Source organism: Marmota marmota, unplaced genomic scaffold, assembly GCF_001458135.2.
Source record: "Marmota marmota marmota unplaced genomic scaffold, marMar, whole genome shotgun sequence".
NCBI lineage: Eukaryota > Metazoa > Chordata > Mammalia > Rodentia > Sciuridae > Marmota > Marmota marmota.
This window is the reverse complement of record NW_026000185.1, coordinates 7,157,850-7,177,489: the sequence shown is the minus strand read 5'-3', so window position 1 is coordinate 7,177,489 and position 19,640 is coordinate 7,157,850. Positions and strand designations below refer to the sequence as shown.

Genomic DNA, 19,640 nt, shown 5'->3' with positions numbered 1-19,640 from the left:
TCTGCCTAGCCGCTGGGCCGCCGGTCGGTGCGCTCTTGCATTCCCTGGTTCTTCTCTTCTTGTACTCATTGAGCTTCATCTGGGCACCAGTCACTGTTGTAGGCGTCTGGGAGACAGCGGAGGACGGGATCCCAGTCTCATTAGCTCTTCTGGTGCAGGGTTCCCCGCCCTCCGTACTATTAACAATTCGGGCTGAATCGTTCTTTGCTTGGAGGGACTGTCCAGTGCGTTGTAGGATGTGGAACAACATCCCTGGCTTCTTACTGGAAGCCAGTAATCCCCAGCCCCCGTGACAACAGAAATGTCTCCAGACGTTGGCAAATGTCTCCTGGGTTGCAACCCATCCGGCACAACTCCTGGTGTGGAGAGGAGGGAAGGATTGACAGTACACAAAAACATGAGGAGTCGTGATATATCATGAGAGAAACAGGACGCTGAGAAAATGAGTACTGAGGGCTCCTGAATGGGGATGAGTGCTGTACAGTTGACCAAAGATCAGGTGAAGAAGCAGCCAGTCCTGGGACATTGCTGGAGGAGCATTCCAAGCATAGGGAGCAAGGCGTGCAAAGACCCAGAGTGAGAATGGGCTTGGAAAGGTGAGGTGGAGGAGGCAGGACAGCTTCACAGTGCAGGGTGGGAATTTTATTCAGCTTACAAGCTAACTGGGGAGGACGTGAAACTCAGGAGATGGATCAGGTGTAAGTCTGGGAGTCTCCTGATTGTATGTGAAGGTGGATTTGGGAATTCAGTGGGGACAGAAGAGAATGAAGAGGCTGGGCCAATGTCTCCTAGTCCTCTTTGGAGTCTAATTGCCCAAGCCTCCTTGTCTTGAGCAAGGCCAAGGTGGTCAGCTGGGACTGAGTCAGGTGAAATTCTACCCTACTCCTAAGACTCACATGCTTAGGGGTTCCATCTGCCCAGCCCATCTGCACCCTCATGTCAGCACCCTTCACACCCCTCCTCTCCTTTAGGATACTCACCCTTTGCCTTCAACAGGCTTATGGCCTCCTTTACTTCTTCCCTTTAGGCCTTTCCCTTCCCCAGTCCCTTTTCTGAGGATTTGTGTTAGGCACACCTTCTGCTATAAATCCCTGCTTGGCCTCTCTGGGAATTCACTTCTCTCCATGGAACCCCAGTCTCTGATTCCTGAGGTTTCTGTACCTATTTGCTGCAGTCTCAGGGAGCTAGAAGCTGCCACAGGGGGAGTAGGGATATGTGTAGTTTGGCTGAGGAGGAGACAGTCCAGAAAGAAGCAGCCAGGGTGGTGCCCCAACCTGAAAGTTTCCTTGAAATAACTCCCTGTGGCACTATGTCAAGGGATTTGGAAATGAATGAAGATGGGGTCTTCAGTACCCACTGAGAAGTGCCTTTGGCAGACTGAATGGAGACTAGTGGACTTCCAGCTCCTGAAGGGTCGGACTTACGTAAAGCCATCAACATGTCTCTGCTCTCCAGCACCCAGTGGGTGTGAGCCTCAACCAGCTGGCTGGATGAAAAATATACCTGGTGCAGGAAATGGAAAGAAGATGCAGCTGAAGGGCTTTGCTGGTCAGAAGATGCAGGCAGCCTGGACTCTGATTTAGCCACTCTGGCTCTGCTTGGCTGCCTCAAAGCTGCAGTGGGGCTCCGAGGTTTGCTGGCAGTCATGGAGAAAGCAGAAGGAACAGGGCTTGGGTCAGCCTTGGCATGACTGGCTGCTGGCTGGGTCCATGGGCCAGCCTTCATTTTTCACAGCTCTCAGAAAGGAACCACTGTTAGCAGAGCCTTCATTCTTAATCATATTGTTAACTCTTAGGCTCCTTTTAGGTGTGGGTACATCTTTACTCTGTCTTATAGACAGAGTAAAGGGCAAGATGCTCACCCAGTCACATATCTGTTAGAGTCAGGGGTGCCCTTTAACCCAGATATGTCTGAGTCTGTGGACTTGACAACTCTGTCACTCATCATATCTGTGATGGACACCTTCAGGGGTCCGTAGGAACACATGTACCCAATCCCATGAGATATCAGCTAGACTTATTTTTCTCTGAACCAAGTTGCTCACAGGCCTTACCTTACCAGGACGTGGGCATCTAACTCTTCATCAGCCCTCTGGAGGGCTCAGTTAGGAAGGACCCTTGGAGGGGGATCCACCTACCCCTTGCCCTTTGACAGAGACCTCTGTGTCCCTAGTATGACAGTCCCAGGATAGAAGGTGCTGCCCTTGGAGGAACATGCTGCCAAGTAAGCAGATGAGGAAGGAAAAGGCCACCAGGGGCTGGTGCTGATGATACGGGGACCTGATGCTTCAGAGTCCTAGACAGAAGGATATAGAGTGGAGGTGAATCTGTCCCCAGGAGCACCCAGGCAGAAGGGGCAGCCTTGCAGAAATCCAAGACTAAGGGGTGACCAGTCGCCACACCATAGACAATCAAGAGATCTGGGAAAGAAAGGATGGCAGTTTGAGGCCAGGGGCAGGTGGGACAGCAAAGCCCATTCCTACTGCAGTGGGGTTGGAGCCTGGCGACTGAGCAGGGCCCTTCTCTTCCTCTAGCAGAGGGAGCCATGGATGCTGGAGGGGTTAGCTTGGGCAGGACAGGCCTGGAAGCTGGGTGTAAGGTGCAAGGGTGTAGAGCCCTGGGAAGGGAAGGCTGTTTACCGGGCTTCCACATAGTTGGGTCTGTGAGTGCAGGAAACAGAAAAAGGCAAGGTGAGGACAAGGGCTAGGAGGGGAGAGAGGCCAAATGGGCCTCTGCGCAGGGCCTACAGAGGTTCTGAGGGGATCCTCAGGCCTGAAGCAGGCAAAACAGGGATGCTGCAGAGATTCTGGACATTACACCCTGCCTGTCTGGGATGGAAAAGATGTGCTAAGGGGACATTGGGAGAAGAGACAGGGAAGTGCATGTGGCTTTGCTATGGCAACCTGGACTGTTTCTATAGGGTTTGGCAGCTGGACCTGGGCTTGGGCCAGGAGAGCTGAGGCAAGGGCTGACCCAGGGGTTGGTCAGCTTGTGGGATGGTTTGTGGGTCCCCTAGGCTGGCTCCATGATTCAAAGAGCCATGCTTGGAACTTTGGCTGCTGTCCAGCCAGTTGGCCACCCACAGCTCAGGCTTGCTAAGGCCTGTGGACACATCCTAGGCTCTTCTCAAGGTGGTTATAGGCCTAAGAGGACTCTCAGGGTGTGCCTGCTTCCTTCAGGGCTTAGCACATGTTATTCAATGGATAGGGCCACCCCTACCCCAATCCCTTGAGGATGCAGGAGGAGTGCCCTAAGTGTGGGCTTGGCCTTAGTAGGGAGTTGGATCTGTAGACTCCCTCCATTGCCCCTCTCTCCAACAGGGCCCACCTGGGCTGTCCACTCCCCCTGCTGCCAGCCATAGAGTCCAAATAGGCAAGGATCCTGGCCAAGCCTGACCCAGATCTCCTCAGGGTTTGTCCCAAGGGAAAAGGATTAGAGATCTGTCTCTTACTCCCCCAACCCCCAAGCATGATACCTAGCAGATCCTGTGCTGTCTCCAAGCACTCCCTCCTGGGGGCAAAAGGAAAGGGCCTTACCCTCCTGATCAGGGTTTCTAGAAGAGGGGTTGCTGCATTCCATGTGTGCAGAGAGGAAGGTCTTATTGGCCAGGGAGTACTCCCAGGATCTGAAGAACTCCCTTGGATGTGGAAATGACTGGGCAAAAATCTCTGGGCCTCTACCCCAAACTCAAGTGAGGTTGCCCCAGGTGGAGGATTTGGTGGAGCAGAGACTAGGGGAAGAGAGACTGCTCTGCCCTGTTTGCACATACCTACCCCACCCTGCCTCAGAACCCTGAGTACACTTGGGTCACATTTACCAACTGGTGACAGCCAAGGTAGACAGCACCATTTCTTCTGGGGTCTTTCCTCTTTAAAAGATAGAATCCTGCTAGGTGCTGTGGTGCACACCTCTAATCCCTGTAACTCAGGAGGCTGAGAAAGGAGAATCACAAGTTCAAGTCTAACCTGGGCAATTTAGTGAGACCTTGTCTCAAAATAAAAATGGAAAGGAGTGGAAATATAACTCAGTGGTAGAGCACCCTTGGGTTCAAGGGTTCAATCCTTAGTACCACCAAAAAAGAAGAAAGAAAAGAATACCTGTTCTGTTCCCTGCTGACAGACAGACAGATGATCCTTGGACTTGAAAAGGAGGGGCAGGGAACTGATGGGGAAAGCCTTTTTTAGCCCACTCACTAAGGTTTTTCCTAGTTTGGAAGAGGGACCAGTCCTGAGGACAGCTGTTTCCCACTTCCCAGCACTGGGAACTGGAGGACCAAGGTGGCCAGGCTTCCAGGAGGCAGAGAACCGCTGGCAAATTCTTACTCTGGATGACAACTTCCTGCCCACCAAGAACCTCAGCAGTGAGGAAAAGGCACCCCACCCCCACTCTGGAGGGCCAGGGCATACCCAGGACACAGCTTCCCTGTGCTGCCAGCCAGCTGGGTGCTGAGCTGCTCAGCATCTGCTTCCCAGGGGTTTGTCCTGCAGAGCCTCTCTGCTGTCTGGAGCCTGGGCCCGGGACTCCGGGGAAGACAGTTATTGCAAAATTCAGTCCCTGGGGGGACTGGGCTAAGGGGAGGCCTCAGCATCTTGCTCAATTTGGAGATGCTGATGATGGATTGCTGCCTTCCAGGCAGGGCACACAGATGGGGGTGCTGGACTCCAGCCCGGGTCCTGCCTACCCCCAATCCCTGGTTGGGGCTGGGCCCTTGTGATCTGGGAAACAACTTCCCAGGCCCAGCAGTCTGCCTCCCTCCTTTCCTGCTCAGCGTGGCTTCTGGGCCAGTCCTGTAAGTTCCCCCACCACTGCTGTGTCGTGCTGTAGCCTTGGCCGCTATTGGCCTTTGGGACTTTCCGGCTGATTTGCATGTTGCCCTGCGTGCCTTTCTGTTTACCTCACCTCAGAGTGAGGAGAAGCCAGTCCCTGCTCTCCCAGCCTGGAACAACGGGTGGGGTGTTGGGTAGTCCTCCTGGGTAGGCAGCCTCTCTGTGAACCTGGGGGAGTACCTGCTGGGGTCCGGCTGCTGGAGCTTGCAGCTGGCCTTGTGGCCCTGGAAGCTATCAGTGAGAGAGCAAGATGGGTTTGTGAAATCCAGGTCAGTGTCTCCTAATGCTGCCTGTGAGCCACCTTAATGTGAGTCCTCCAGGCCCTGGGTTCAGGATGGCTAGGTAGCAAGCTGAACCCCTGGCCAGCTGTCCTGGGCCTTCCTGATTAGCAAGGAAGCCAGCAGCGGTGCTGGGGGCTAGGAGCAGACACATGTTGGGGCAGAACAAGCCATATTCACATCTTTGCCCCAGGGATACCTCCTTTGAGCTCAGTTGCCCTTCCCCAGAGAGCCTAGTTTGAGGCACACAGCCAAGCCCTGGAGTTTCAGTTGGGTCTGGGGGTATTGGGTGGGGTAGCTTTTGCTGGGTAATGGGGCTGGTGCAGTGGGAGGGAGGAGATGGATGCTATGGAGCCAAGGATATGTGCTGGCAGGTGACTGGAGTGGGAGGAGGGAAGCAAGGTGCTGGAAGCAGCGAGGCTGCCCATGTGCTATATTATCATAGCATGGGGCAGAAACTATTTCTCCCACCTCCTGGGTGTGGGGCTGGGAGTAGTTTCTCAGGAACCGGTTGCTGCTCTGGACCCTGAGGTGGGCATTCTGCTGTCATGCCCCCAAGTAGAAAGCTGGTTTTGAAGTCATTGAGCACATGTGTGCCTCATGATGCGGTCCTGGTGTGTAGCCTTCTTCCCTATGGGGAGATCTGCTGGAGCTTTGTGGCTCTAACCACAGCTGCTGCTCCATGGCAGGACATGGTGCCATCCTAGCACCACCCTTATAGGCTCCTAACTTCTAGGCTGCTAGTCCTAAGAGTGACCGCTTGGGAGGGTGCGTCCTCTGGCATTGCTTGTGCCCCTGCAGGGATGTGGCTGGGCTGCCACGAGGTAGGGTTTGTCTCAGCCTGAGATTGCTCTGTTGCCAGGACCTGTCCTGAGTATGACCTATTGTCTGTGTTTTCTTTTTTCTCTAATCTTCCTTCTTCTCTGTAGGTCTGGCCTGCTGAGGGGTAAGATCACTCAGGCCCACCCCAGGCTCTGTCATTGGTGGACCTCCTATGCTTCCCACATACCTTCTCCCTGCCTCCCCAGCATTTGAGCCCTGAGTGGCACAGTCAGGGGTGTAGGTGACCTGAGGTCAAGAGCTGAGGCTCCACTCTCTTCTGTGACTTTTCTTCATGTGATCGTGTGTGGGCAAAGTTGGACTCCAGTTATTTCACCCCACGGTTTCTCCCAGAGTCCTTGCTGTCTGGCCAGGTCCTGACAGAACCTGCCATGGTAGGAAACAACATTCTTCTTGCCCTGGTCCCTGTGGACTAGGTCTAATGTGTGTCACACCCTGGACAAAGCCCAGTGGGCTGGTAGAGAATGCCCACTGAGCTCCAGACTTGGAACCAGGGACATTCAGCCTGCAGAGCAACCTGTCTAGAAGTGACCAGCTGTGACAGCACAGTTGGAGGACTCCCTACCTCTGGAGCAGAGCTTTGTGGGCTTTTAGGAGGGCTAGGCTTTGAGGACTGGTAAAATTGAGGGCCCGCCTCCCTGCAGCTCTGTTTCCCTATCTGTCACAAGAGTGACAGATAGGGAAACAGAGGCCCAGTCACAAGGCTGGGACAGGAGGGGGCAGAAGGGCTCTTGCCTGAAAATTGGTGTTAGAGAGGAACATGCCACAGTGTGTCCTGTGGTGTACCGGCTAGGGCAGGCCCATCATGCGGGGGCAGCTTGGCAGATGGCCAGGGACTAGGCCCCCACTTTTCAGTCCTTTATCTGTGTTCCATCCACAGGGAACGCTGCCCAAGGACCCTGGATGCCTCTCTAGAGCATGAGCTCAGGCCAGAGCGCCCGCTACAACCGCTTCTCTGGGGGTCCTGCCAACCTTCCCTCCCCAGACCTCAGCACCGGGGTAAGGGGCGCCCAAGGGTGAGGGTCTGCCCTCTTTGTATACCCATGCTCCAGTCATTGGCACTGACTGCAGAGCTTCCAGAGTAACCCCTGCTCAGCAGGCCTGCAAGCAGGGATACCTCCCAAGCATGGTGTTGGGTATCCCTACATAAGTACACCCGTCTGCGGGTAAGTGTGTTAGTGCATGTCCACATTCTCTCCGGGGACAAGGCCAAGGCTCCTCCTTTTCTCCTAGACCAGAATGGAAACAACCTTTGGACCCGCCTTCTCAGCAGTCACCACCATCACGAAAGGTGAGCCTGTGAGTAGGAGGAATCTGGCCCCTCCCAGGCCAGCCTTCCTAGTGAGGCAGGCACTGGTCCTGGAGAAGGCACCAGCAGCTTCCGGCCTCTGTTGCTTGCCATGTCTCCTGGCTGGGCGGAAGCCAGGCCATCCTGCTCCAACACCTCAGCCTTTGCTGTGCATCCTTTTCTCCCGTCCCCTGGCATTGTCCTTCCCTTTCTTCCTAGCACCACTCCCAGGAGGGCTCTTCTGACTTCGCTGGCGGCACCACCGGCCCACCCAATCCTTCTCAACCTTACTTGGGGCTGGCTCATCCTCAGCCCGTCTCCTAGCCTCCAGCAGGTCATGAGTGTCGTGGATCCTTTCTTGGTCGTGATCCATGACCCTTAACCCCAGCACTGTGGTCTGCGGTTGTAGGACACTGCAGATATAGTGTCCTTCCTGAAGGTGTGGGGCCAGTGCCCTTTTCTCAGGTCCAGGACTTTGGGCAGGAGTGTGTTCTCTTGCCTTTCTGGTGCTGTGCTTTTAGGTTTGTGCCAGCCAATTGTTTTTTAATTGCCTTCCCAAGGTCTCCCCTGGATAGACCTGATGCGCCTTCTCATGCCAGCTCCTCCTGCTACTGGTGACCCTTAGGGGCTCTGAAAAGGCTGCTTTTCTTGTCATGTGGCTGGGTTTGTTTTTGTTTTTTGTTTTTTGGTACTGGGGATTAAACCCAGGGGCACTCAACCACTGAGTTACATCCCCAGTCCTTTTTGTGTTTTATTTAGAGACAGGGTCTCACTGAGTTGTTTAGGGTCTTGCTAAGTTGCTGAGGCTGACTTTGAACTCACAATCCTCCTGCCTCAGCCTACCAAGCTTCTGGGGTTACAGTATATGCCACTACACCTGGCTCATGTGACTTTTTTCTAAGGAAAAAAGAAAACATCACTCTTAATCACCCACCCAAGAGATTGCTCATCTACCTTTGGAGAGTGCACAGTGCCTGTTACAGCTGTCAAAAGTTCTGGGAACAGAGGGGAACATGGGCTATTGCACCCTTGTCCTTAGTGGCAAGGGTGTGTTGGAGCTCATCAGTAAAGCAATAGTAGTTGCCTTATCTGGCCACTCTTGTGACAGATAGGGAAACAGAGGCCCAATCACAAGGCAGGCAGTTGAAGGCCGGATCTTGTCCTGAGGCCTTGGGGCTGGTTGTTGTGCTATCTGGACCTGGCTGGGCCTGAGGCTGATAGGAGCCACTCCAGTGCATCCAGTGAAGAGAGTGTGGGGCCCATGAGGTGGCCTTTCCCAGCCCTGCTTCTCAGGGCAGTCCAGCTTTCTTGCTCAGGCATAGCAGGGATGATATGGGCAGGAGGAGGGAGGGTGCTGAGCACCTTCACTGGGGAAGTTAAAATGGCTGGGGCTGCTTCCTAGTTCTGACTGTGCCAGGAAGAGGGGTGGGAGGACCCAGACCATCAGCATGCTGTCTTGGCCCTACTACATGCCCTTGGCCTGTCTGTGCATGTTTCCTGTGAACCAAGGCTGTCAGACAATTCAGCTGGCAGTTACCTTGAAGTTCAAACACTCCTGCCAGTGACCTTAGGTGTAATCACTTGGTACTGGCTATGCACTTCAGCGGGGCATGGAGTAGCCCAGGTCAGGCTGGGTTGATGGGACCTTGTGGAGGCTCTAAAAGAAGGCCCCTTCCAAGGGTAGGCTGGGCTGGGGCCAGGAGTGTCCAGACTCAGTTCTGGGGCTGTCCATGGGCAGGGTGAGTTCCACAGCCATGTTCCCGGCATGGTTTGATATTGGGGGGCAACTCCAGCTACCCACCCTGTTACTGCACCCTCTTGTACCTGGAGAAGGCCAAGAGCTAGAAACAGCCCCCAGGGACCCACATGCTGCACAGGCTCTGCCAGTCAGGTCCAGCACAGCATGGTCAGGCCTTCCTGCAGCAGCCTACCTCCATAGCTCTGGGCCCCTTCCCTCTTTTCTTGGCAGCCGATGGGACCAGTACTTACAAGCAGCACCGCAGAACACCTTCCTCTTCCAGCACCCTCGCCTACTCCCCACGGGATGAGGAGGACAGCATGGTAGGTCCCCACCCTCCTTCAGACTCTCTTTCCTGGGGCCCAGGGCCCAAGAAGTGCTGACACTAGGGCAGAGCGGAAAATGTGTAGACACCCTGAGCACACTTAGCAAGTCCCTAGGACAAAAAGGAGGCCCCATTGACCAGATGGTGGTGGCAGGAACAGCCAATTTGAGGGACTGGGCTGGAGGGTGTGGCACCTGAGGGCCAGGACAAGACACATTAGGCTCTGTCTCAAGTGAGACGGGATCCACAGAAGGTTCAGTCTGGAGAATGACCAGGTAAAATCCATGTTCCTGAAGCCTGTGCTCTTGCTGGGTAGAAAGAGTGGGTTGCTGGGTAGGCAGGGAATTGAGAGAGGGGTCCCTCCTGGGGAGAGAGAGAGCAGGTGAGGAAAGGTACATGGACCTAAGCTGTGGGGTCAACAGAAGCAGGGGGCCTCTGAGGCCCCAGATGAGTGCAGGGGTGCTAGAGAGCCCTGTTCCTGGCCATGTGAGGGAGGGAGGAGTTTAGGACACTTGGGCTAGGGGCTGTTGTCCAGCACGGTAGCCAGGGTCATGCTGGCCATTCCCTGTCAGTTAGGTCATTGGTGCTCGTTTCTGGGCTGTGGGCCTTCCAGAGAACAGAGGCCAACCCCAACAGTACTGGGCAGCAAACTGGCCTTCCTCTGGGCCTGCTCTCTGCTTTACCTTGCCTTGCTGGTACAGCAGCTTTGCTGATGGCCTTTGGCTGGTTCTCCCAGCTCAGCCAGGCCTTCTCAGGACCGAAGGCTTCTCCTCATTCTGAGAGGCCAGGATTTGTTTTCCTTGTTAATAGAGAAAATTCTAATCGATTGAATAGGCACACTTGGGCCTCTGCCTGCCTCTGTCTTCATTTATGACCTCTGACCAGCCAGCCTGGGCCTTGGAGGAAGTAGATTCACTGTTTCTCTGGTTTCAGATAATTACAGAGCATCCAGTGGATTATAGTAGCCTTAAAGAAATGTGAGCACCTTCTGTGTTTGCTCTGGGCCTGTAGGCAGCCCCCAGCCTACCCCTGTGCTCAGGAGATTTGGGTCCTGAGAGAAGTCCACCAATGGTAGGCAGAGGAGAGTGGAGCTCTATGGCTGCTCCCTTCTGGTTCTGCTTTCACTGCCACCCGCTTGGGGATGTCTGGCCCTGGGACTGGCTCTGCCTGTGTACCATGGGGTTTCACACCCAGGCTGGCAGGGAAATGATCAACTTGTCCACCTCCATGCTGGACAGAGGCTTTGCAGAGAGGCAGCTAGGCCCAGGCCTGGAGGACTTTGACCTGCAGTGTGCATGTGCTGCTTCCTGAAGGTAGTGACTCAAGGAATGAGACTGCAAGCTTCTGTCACCCCAGAAGGAAGGGCTTAAGAGAGCATCAGCTCTGGGAAACTTCTGAAAGTTTCCAGGCCGAGGCCCAGAAAGGAAGAAGGAACAGTGCCTGTCCCCTTCTACTAAACCCCCTCAATCCCTCATTGTGCAGGCTCAGGCAGACAGGCATCTGAGGGAGGCCCTGGCCTCCTTCTCTCAGGAGACTCAGGCAGGACTTGCTGGGGACCTATCCCTGCCTTCTCTGCAAACATTCCAGGCTGAGCTAGAGTCCCCTAGGCAGGACACTAGGCAGGCTGCTGAGCCTAGTGGGCACCTGGAGCCCAGCAGCCACTCCCAGGCCAGCCTTCCATCCAATAATCCAGGGGCTCTCTTCTGCCCCAGGATTGGCTATTGGAAGCACCCCCTCTGCAGCCTACATTCCCTCGCAGGAAGCAGGAAGCAGCCCGAGTGTGTCCTCGTAGAATTGAATAGCAGGAAGTCTCTCCATTTACACAAAGAAAGTTGGCAGTCCTAAGTGGGCAGCCCAGCACCAGGGACCGAGGCCGCTGATTAAGCAGGCAGGCTGGGGACCAGAGGCTGCACTGGCTCCCCATGTACTGCTTGTGGCCACCCCCACAAAAGTACCTGCTAGTTCACAGGTATCCCAGGGACACTGCTCCCTTCCAGTCTCTGCAGTGCTGGGCCCCATTTCCCCACTGCACAGACCTTGTATGGAGCCCCTGATGAGCTGCTTCTCTCCGTGCAGCCCCCCATCAGCACCCCTCGTCGCTCTGACTCGGCCATCTCCGTCCGCTCCCTGCATTCTGAGTCCAGCATGTCCTTGCGCTCCACATTCTCACTGCCTGAGGAAGAAGAGGAGCCGGTAGGTGCAGTGGGCTCAGTGTAGAGGGTCTTCAGAACTGTCACTGTGCTCTGGGGCCATGGGGTTCTTTTCCCTCAGGCCACACAAGCCTAGCTCCTAGTGAGAGAGTGGATCAGGTCTGCTCAGGAGTTCTGGTCCTCTCTGGTCCGTGTCAGAACTTGAAGGGCCAGGCTGGGTCCCTGAGATGTGGTTTTTCTACTCCCATCTCAGGGTTGCCCAGGGAAGGGCAATGGGAATGTGGGGCTCAGGTGGGGGCCCTTTTTGGTCTTCATCCTAGGAAAAGGGTCAGGCAAGAACTGGCCCAGACAGTGTGTGTGGACACTGTCTGCACTGCTGGACATGGCCCCCCCCCCGCTACTTGAGCCCTGCCTTTGGGGGCCTCACCCCCTGCTTTCCCTCCTTGGTTCTCCTAAGGCCCTCCCAGGCCTCAGCAGCCTGTCTAAAGACATCCCAGCTGAGATGCCTCCAGCCCCAGAGAGCAGCTTGGGACTTGGCAGGGGTGGGCCAGTCAGCCTGGGTGGTGAGACTGAGGGGGGCTCCCTTGGCCCCTGTCAGCACCCCAGCCCACCTCCCCTTCTCCTACCTTTTGCCCACTCGGTTCAGGAACCACTGGTATTTGCTGAGCAGCCTTCGGTGAAGTTGTGCTGCCAACTCTGCTGTGGTGTATTCAAGGACCCTGTGATCACCACCTGTGGGGTGAGGCTGCCTATGGACCCTCCCTCCCTATTCCGGCTGCTTGCCCCTTCCTGTGAGCCCTGGCTTGGATTACAGGCCTGATCTGGCTGCCTAGTAGGTGCCTTCTATGGTGCAGGGCAAGGAGTGGGATGAACCCTGGCTGCTACTGGCTTTGACTTGGGGTGAAGAAGACCTCAGCCATCCCCCAAATCTGTCCTTTATTCCCACAGCACACGTTCTGTAGAAGATGCGCCTTGAAGTCAGGTAGGTTCTTCCCTCCTGTCCAGACCCAGCCACCTCATCCCCCAGCAGGGGAGGGGAGCCTTCATCTTATCTGTGGCCCAGGCCACTCAGCAGAGGCTATTGGCTTCGCACTGATCTTTCCCACAGTCCAGGCATGCGTGTCCTCTGCAAGGGCTGTAGTGGTGCTGCGGGCACTAAGGCCCAAGCTCAGGAGCTCCGTTAGGGGAGCAGTGGGACCCAGAATTTCCAGTGTCTCCAGATTCAGACCTCAATGTAGTGGGTATGGGGTGGGGCCTCCCAGATTCAGCACCTGTAGTCTAATGGGGACCTCTGTCCCCACCAGCACCTTTTCCTACCCCCTTAGTGGCTGTTCCCATACTGTTGCCACCCAGACTGGTTTCTTCCTCATGCCTTGTCTCTCGCTCCTTGCCCTCGGCCCCTTGCCCTTGCTTAAGACTTTATCGGGCGTGGTGGCTCACACCTGTAATCCCAGCAGCTCAGGAGGCCGAGGCAGGAGGATTGCAAGTTCACAGCCAGACTCGGCAAAAGCGAGTAAAAAAGAATATATAAAATAGGGCCAAGGATGTGGCTTACTAGTCAAGTGCCCCGGAGTTCAATCCCCAATCCCCCTCACCATCAAAGAAGAAAAAAAAAACAACAAAAAAAAAACTTTATTGGGTTATCTGAGAGACGCCTGTCACTACCTGCTTGTCATTCTGGGTGGCCCAGCCCTTCACCTGTTCCTGTGCCAGGCACCTCAGTAGGTCATAGATGGGTGGATCATGCACTTAGTGGGCTCACGCATACCTGGTCCTTCCACTTTGCTCTCCTGCCTCAGTGGGATTCAGCTTGCACTGGGCAGAGCTACCAGGGATGGGGTTGCTGGGCAGGCTATGGGAACAGCATGCCCTCCTCCCCCAGAGAAGTGTCCCGTGGACAATGCCAAGCTGACAGTGGTGGTGAACAACATCGCAGTGGCCGAACAAATTGGGGAGCTCTTCATCCACTGCAGGCACGGCTGCCGTGTGGTGGGTGCAGGGAAGCCCAGTGTCTTCGAGGTGGACCCCCGGGGGTGCCCCTTCACCATCAAGCTTAGTGCCCGAAAGTAAGTAGCCACCAGCCCCCAGAGAGTTCTGAGCACCTTTGTTTCTGGGGGCTCCATGTGGCTCTGCCTAGCTTAACCTCCCACATGCCCCATGATCTACTCTTGTACAGGGATCACGAGGGCAGCTGTGACTACAGGCCTGTGCGCTGCCCCAACAATCCTAGCTGCCCACCCCTCCTCAAGATGAACCTGGAAGCCCACCTCAAAGAATGCGAGCACATCAAGTGTCCTCACTCCAAGTACGGGTGAGTGGGGGGGCACAGGTAGGGGTCCCATTCCTCCTCAGCACACCTCAGCTGAGAGCCCCTGTGTGCTGGTCCCGAGGACATTGATGACTGTCATCATAGCCGAGGTCCAGCTGCCTTAGAGGGACTGAGTTCCCATTGGAACTCAGAGGGGACTGGATGGGTCGAGGAGCTGGAGTGTCAGGGAAGGAGCACCCAGGAGTAGATTTGAGCAGATGACTAGAGTTGCCACTAGAGAGAGAGGTGGGGTGGGAGAAGAGGCAGAGAAGCCCAGCTCTTCAGGGCAGGGAAACCAATAAGCACTGTGGGTTTTATTTTCAGGGAGAGAGGAAACTTTGAAGAGCTTTGAGGGTGCATGATTGGATTTCTCTCAGGAAGTAGCTTGCTGGGTGCTGGAGGTCAGGCAGGTGGGAGGGCAGCTGAATCTGGTGTGTGTTGGCTACAGCAGGGGAGGATTCTTAAGGGATTCTTGGGGTCAGAGAAGCCAGGGACGGGGTCCTGGCAGGCAAGCAATTGGGCAGCTGTCCTGTTCCCCCAGGTGCACCTTCATCGGGAACCAGGACACATATGAGACACATCTAGAGACATGCAGGTTTGAGGGCCTGAAGGAGTTCTTGCAGCAGACAGATGACCGCTTCCATGAGATGCATGTGGCCCTGGCACAAAAGGACCAGGAGATAGCCTTCCTGCGCTCCATGCTGGGCAAGCTCTCTGAGAAGATTGACCAGCTAGAGAAGAGCCTCGAGCTCAAATTTGGTGAGGGCCAACCCACAGGGTACAGGGTACAGGGTACAGCCACTGCTCTTGATGCCAGTGACACCCTCTCTCCTGCTGTGCAGATGTCCTGGACGAAAATCAGAGCAAACTCAGCGAGGACCTTATGGAGTTCCGGAGGGATGCATCCATGTTGAATGTGAGTGGGCTGGGCATGCAGGTGGGTGAGATGCAGGAAGGTGGGCCCCAGCAGGCAGGCCTCCCCCACTGGCCTTTGTTCCAATTAGTTGGAGTTAGAAGTCTATTTGGGTGAGGGCTGCTGCCACCCTTGCTCAGCCCAGGCCTGGGGGGCTCCATGGCTGCACCCTTCTGTTCTTGGCCTTGTAGGATGAGCTGTCCCACATCAACGCAAGGCTGAACATGGGCATCCTAGGATGTGAGTATGGCCCCCTACTGCTTCCACACACTATTCCCTGGACCCCCATGGGTCCCTCACCAGCTTCTTGCATCTGCAGCCTACGACCCTCAGCAGATCTTCAAGTGCAAAGGGACCTTTGTAGGCCACCAGGGCCCTGTCTGGTGTCTCTGTGTCTACTCCATGGGTGACCTGCTCTTCAGTGGTTCCTCTGACAAGACCATCAAGGTGGGTGGGTTCCTGCCCAGGCAGGGCCTTCTCCCCCGGATGGCTGGCTTCTTTATCCTGCCATCCTGCCCCATGGCACTGGGCTGACTCTGCTTGGATCTACTCTGACCCCGTCTCTACAGGTATGGGACACCTGTACCACCTACAAATGCCAGAAGACACTAGAGGGCCATGACGGCATTGTGCTAGCTCTCTGCATCCAGGGGTGAGTCCAGGCACGTGTGTGCCCACTGACCAAGAGGCACTGCTGTGGCCCCATGGGCTATGAGCTCAGCCTGTGTGGCTGTGTCTGTTCCACCTTAGGGCACCCTCAGCCCTGAGTGGTGCTGGATCCCTGGGTGGTGGTTCTGTCTCCAGAGTTGTGTGTTAGCATACTGGCCTCCCAACAGATCCTGACCCTAGCCCTGGTGCACCTTAGGTGGCCAGACCTAGAGGGCAGAGGCAGGAGATCAGCATCACTAGCAAGCCAGGGCCCTGATATGGAGCGTCTCCTGGCCACCTCCTTTTCCCTGGGGGAGGGCCTTTTCTCTGGACCTGACTTCTGGTCTCATATTGGGAGGCCATGTGTGGGCCTTAATGTGTGTGAGTATGTATCAAGAGGCAGAGGTGCTCAGTCACTAGCTGTAGCAGTTTTCCTGGCAGTGGGGCTAATGGCTGGTGACTCTTGCCCAGCTCGGCTATCAGATGCTTGCCAGGCAGGCACCAGGGGCTAGGCTGCCACTTCCAAGGTTCCCACACACACTGGATGTGGTTCAGAAACAGCAGAGGCTCTGGCACCAGGCCAAGATGCTGGTTCACTTGGCCCTAGCCAGGGCATTGTCAGAAAGGATGGCACCTTCCCTCTCCCTCACCTGTTGGCTCTGCTTCCCCAGGTGCAAGCTCTATAGTGGCTCTGCAGATTGCACTATCATTGTGAGTGGGGCCAGTGGGGGGAGGCATGGGGAGAGGAGACCCAGCTCCCACCTTACTGCCCAGGCTTCACACAGTAGGACTGTCCTAAGGCTTGCCTTCACCACCTTAGGTGTGGGACATCCAGAACCTGCAGAAGGTGAACACCATCCGGGCCCATGACAACCCTGTGTGCACACTTGTGTCCTCTCACAACATGCTCTTCAGTGGCTCCCTGAAGGCCATTAAGGTACAGGCAAGAGTGTGCATGCACATGCGCAGCATCAGGGCACTGGGCACTGACCCAGCCTATGCTCACAGCCATCCCCACAGGTCTGGGACATCGTGGGTACTGAACTAAAGTTGAAGAAGGAGCTCACAGGCCTCAACCACTGGGTGCGGGCCCTGGTGGCAGCCCAGAGCTACTTGTACAGTGGCTCCTACCAGACAATCAAGGTGTGCCAGGCTACCCCCTGTTGGCAAGCCTTGCCCTCTGCTATACTTGCAAGGCCATCCCTGAGCATTCCCTCTATCCTGCCCCTACAGTTGTACACACCCTGGGTGGGTGGGCAGGCTGCCTTAGTATCTGAGCTTCAGAGACCTTGGGGGTGAGGCTCCTGGCCTGGACCAAGTGGGGACAATTGCCCATAGATCTGGGACATCCGGACCCTCGACTGCATCCATGTCCTACAGACATCTGGTGGCAGTGTCTACTCCATCGCTGTGACGAATCACCACATTGTCTGTGGCACCTATGAGAACCTCATCCATGTAAGGGCTGAGTACCCAGGGGCAGGTTTGACTCAGGGCCCATCTTCTCCTCATTCTGGATCTCTCTGACCACCTGTGCCTGTCCCATACCCCCCTTCAGGTATGGGACATCGAGTCCAAGGAGCAGGTGCGGACCCTAACAGGCCATGTGGGAACCGTCTATGCCTTGGCAGTCATCTCGACACCAGACCAGACCAAAGTCTTCAGTGCGTCCTACGACCGGTCCCTCAGGGTACATCCTGGCCCAGTAGCAACAGGAGGTGCAGAGGGAAGATGTCTGGGCTTGGGTTGGCCCTCACATCCCCTGTGCCCCCCAGGTCTGGAGTATGGATAACATGATCTGCACCCAGACCCTACTGCGCCACCAGGGTAGTGTGACTGCACTGGCTGTGTCCCGGGGCCGGCTCTTCTCAGGAGCTGTGGATAGCACCGTGAAGGTCAGTGTCTATGATTCAGACTATTCAAAGGGGCTGCACAGAATGGAGGGACAGAGAGGATGAGGAGCTAGTGGCCCCTGGTATGTGCCAGTGTAGGGCAGGTGTGACTGACAAGTGTCCTTGGGCCACAGCAGCACCTTAAACAGACCTTTCTTTGCAGGTTTGGACATGCTAACAGAATTCAGGCCAGGCCTTTACTCCCTGTGGGCCTGTCTGAGCCAAGCTGGCAACACGGGGTGGCCTTGGAGCTTCTTCCTGCCCTGTAGGAGCAGACAGAGTCATGTGGCCAGGCAGTGCCCTCCCTGCCCTCACTCTGTGAACCTCCCTCTACTCAATTCGGCCCTGTCTCATTGCGGTTAGGGCAACGCCCAGGCTCTTCTCTGGGTGCCAGGTACGACGCTTGCCCAGCCGACCCTTTGTCCCCACCCCAACTGGACTATGGGCCTTTTTACTTACCTTTTCTACTGTTTTTAGACTGTATATAGATTTATTTGATTACTTCCTGATTGAAATAAAAGCTGCACAGACTGTGGCCATGAGTGGGGACACATCCTGGGGCCAGGGGTTACACATGGCCCTGAGGACATTGGTATTTACAGAAAACAGCATTGAGGGAAAGAGGTTGGGGGGACCTTTCCTCCCTGCAGGAGAGGCTCACCACCCTTTGGTTCCCAGCCTCCACACCCCACTTTTCCCAACACACATACCCTCAAAGAGTGAGCCAGGCAGCTCTGTTTTCTGCTGTTTATTGACAGCTGACAGCAGCTCCCTGCCCAATCATCCCTCCCCACTTGCTGGAGCCCCAGTCTGGTTGCCCACCAAGGAGAAGCCAGGGGGGAGCACATCCACTTAGGGGGAAGCTTCAGGTGTGAAAGTTGGAAGGGGCCTGATGCCTGGACACCCCCTTAGTAGCCCCCTCCACCAGCCGGCACCACAGTCGCTGGTTTTCAGGTTTAATTCTTTTTGTTTGTTTGTTTTAAAGAAGTGGCAAAGTTGTGTCCAACACTTGTGGATCAGCAAACACAATAGAGGAGACCAGTCAGTACTTTTTGGGGGGGAGGAAAGGAGAGGAAAAGAGAGAGGGTGAGAATGACCACACAACACAGCCTTGGACCATGAGCAGAGCATCTGTGGGAACTCCAGTGTGGTGGACTGGTGCCAGTGCAGGGCCCTGGGGAGGGAGGGTGTGGTGCACCCTCATCCACCTCTGCCTGCAGCCTGTCAGACTCCTGCACCCACGCTGCTGATGCACAGCTGACATGCCCCATTCACCATGCTGCACACACAGCACACCCACACAGCAGCACCCCCAGGACGTGGCCTCAGCCAAGAGGGAGCCCTCCCCACGGTCTCAGTGGCATGGAGGACACAGACTATCAGCGAGCAAGGCACATCCTTCAAGTTCTTCAGACGCAGAGAAGTCACAATAGAGAAGGGCAGAAGAGACCTGGGCCAAACCCCAACCTCCCTGGACTTAGCCTCCTGTGTGCGCTAGTGGTCAGGGCCGTGGCCACTCCCAGGCGAAGGAAGGGAAGGACACAGGGTGGCCTGGGTCCCTGACAGCTTTTGTCTTGAACTGGATTCCAGTGTCCTGCCAGTTGGTAAATGGTTTTCTATAGAATCAATAATATTTTTTTCTTTTTTTAAATATATATTTGTTAAAGTTATACCTTTTTGTTTCTCTGGGGAAATCTGCTTCAGCTCATTCCCAATAAATTAATACTCTTGATAGCTTATATGCTGGGGCCCAACCTTGGCCCCCTGCCCCTTGTACTGCCCCGAGAGGCTGGCAGAGGTCCCCCAAAGGGCAGTTCTGTGCTGGGCAAGGGCCTGTGCTGTGCCATAGATTGGGGAGGGGGCCACAGCGGCTGTCCCCTCCCTTTTCCTCTTGAGCAAGGGAGAGGCTGCTCTTCACCCGCACCCAGGGGGACCGGCCTGGGCTGGCGCGGGCAGCAGGGCCCAGCAGTTATTGCACAGGGAGCAGCAGATAGGGACGGGCATCGCGGGGCGGCGCGTCTGCCCAGAGCCCTTGGGGCCCCCTGGCCGGGCGGCCCTCTAGGCAGGCTAGGCCCGGGCCAGGGGCGGGAGTTGTGCTTGTGCGGGGCTGGCAGCACGGCCCGCCCCGCGTCGGGTCCGCCCGCGCCCGGAGCTGCCCATCCTGAGGTAAAGGTCAATGTGCAGGCCGGAGCCCGGGCGCTGCGGGCCCGACTTGGGCGGCCGCCTCACTCCAGCATGGCGTCCAGCTGGTCGGCCAGGTCGTCGAACATGCTGCCGATGTCGTCCAGGATGCTGCCGGTGCTCTTCTCTGCCACCGCGGACGGGCTGCGGGCGGCGCGCGTGAGCCAGGAAGAGCGCCCGGAGCCCCTGGCTCTCTGGCCCCCGCCCGCCTCCGAGCCTTGCCCCGCCCTCCGGCCCCGCCCCGCTCCGACGGC

The 19,640-nt window shown here is 56.0% G+C and overlaps 2 protein-coding genes across 9 annotated transcripts in view; one reads left to right on the top strand and one right to left on the bottom strand.

Annotated features, from left to right (window-relative positions):
* Positions 1-4,597: 4,597 nt before the first annotated feature.
* Traf7 (TNF receptor associated factor 7) lies at positions 4,598-17,740 on the top strand. Of its 8 annotated transcripts, none has more exons than XM_048789352.1 (21): positions 4,929-5,094; positions 6,824-6,942; positions 7,177-7,234; positions 9,201-9,292; positions 11,329-11,487; positions 12,091-12,183; positions 12,393-12,426; positions 13,327-13,510; positions 13,621-13,749; positions 14,294-14,511; positions 14,595-14,668; positions 14,857-14,905; positions 14,985-15,112; positions 15,235-15,317; positions 15,985-16,024; positions 16,134-16,250; positions 16,334-16,456; positions 16,652-16,771; positions 16,872-17,003; positions 17,089-17,208; positions 17,369-17,740. In XM_048789352.1, the coding sequence occupies exons 2-21, from the start codon at positions 6,862-6,864 to the stop codon at positions 17,381-17,383; spliced, it is 2,049 nt and encodes a 682-aa protein (XP_048645309.1). In that variant the 5' UTR covers positions 4,929-5,094; positions 6,824-6,861; the 3' UTR covers positions 17,384-17,740. The 8 variants fall into 8 exon arrangements, with proteins under 8 accessions (XP_048645305.1, XP_048645304.1, XP_048645306.1 ...); XM_048789350.1 differs by having other exon boundaries at positions 4,932-5,094; positions 13,621-13,755; XM_015490903.2 differs by having other exon boundaries at positions 4,934-5,094; positions 11,371-11,487; positions 13,621-13,755.
* A 198-nt stretch (positions 17,741-17,938) lies between these two features.
* The window catches only part of Caskin1 (CASK interacting protein 1), an 11,818-nt gene continuing 10,116 nt past the window's right edge, over positions 17,939-19,640 (bottom strand). Inside the window, exon 20 of the mRNA XM_048790061.1 lies at positions 17,939-19,630. Coding sequence (XP_048646018.1) covers positions 19,431-19,630 — 200 coding nt within the window. The 3' untranslated portion in view covers positions 17,939-19,430. The remainder of the gene's footprint in view (positions 19,631-19,640) is intronic.

Excerpts from the sequence above, each read along its gene's own strand:
- Traf7 (XM_048789346.1), top strand. The coding sequence starts at position 4,604 with ATGCTGATGATGGATTGCTGCCTTCCAGGCAGGGCACACAGATGGGGG. Across the intron at positions 9,293-11,328 it reads GGGATGAGGAGGACAGCATG|ACCTTGTATGGAGCCCCTGA; the intron begins GTAGGTCCCCAC and ends CCCACTGCACAG. Across the intron at positions 14,512-14,594 it reads GAGCCTCGAGCTCAAATTTG|ATGTCCTGGACGAAAATCAG; the intron begins GTGAGGGCCAAC and ends CCTGCTGTGCAG.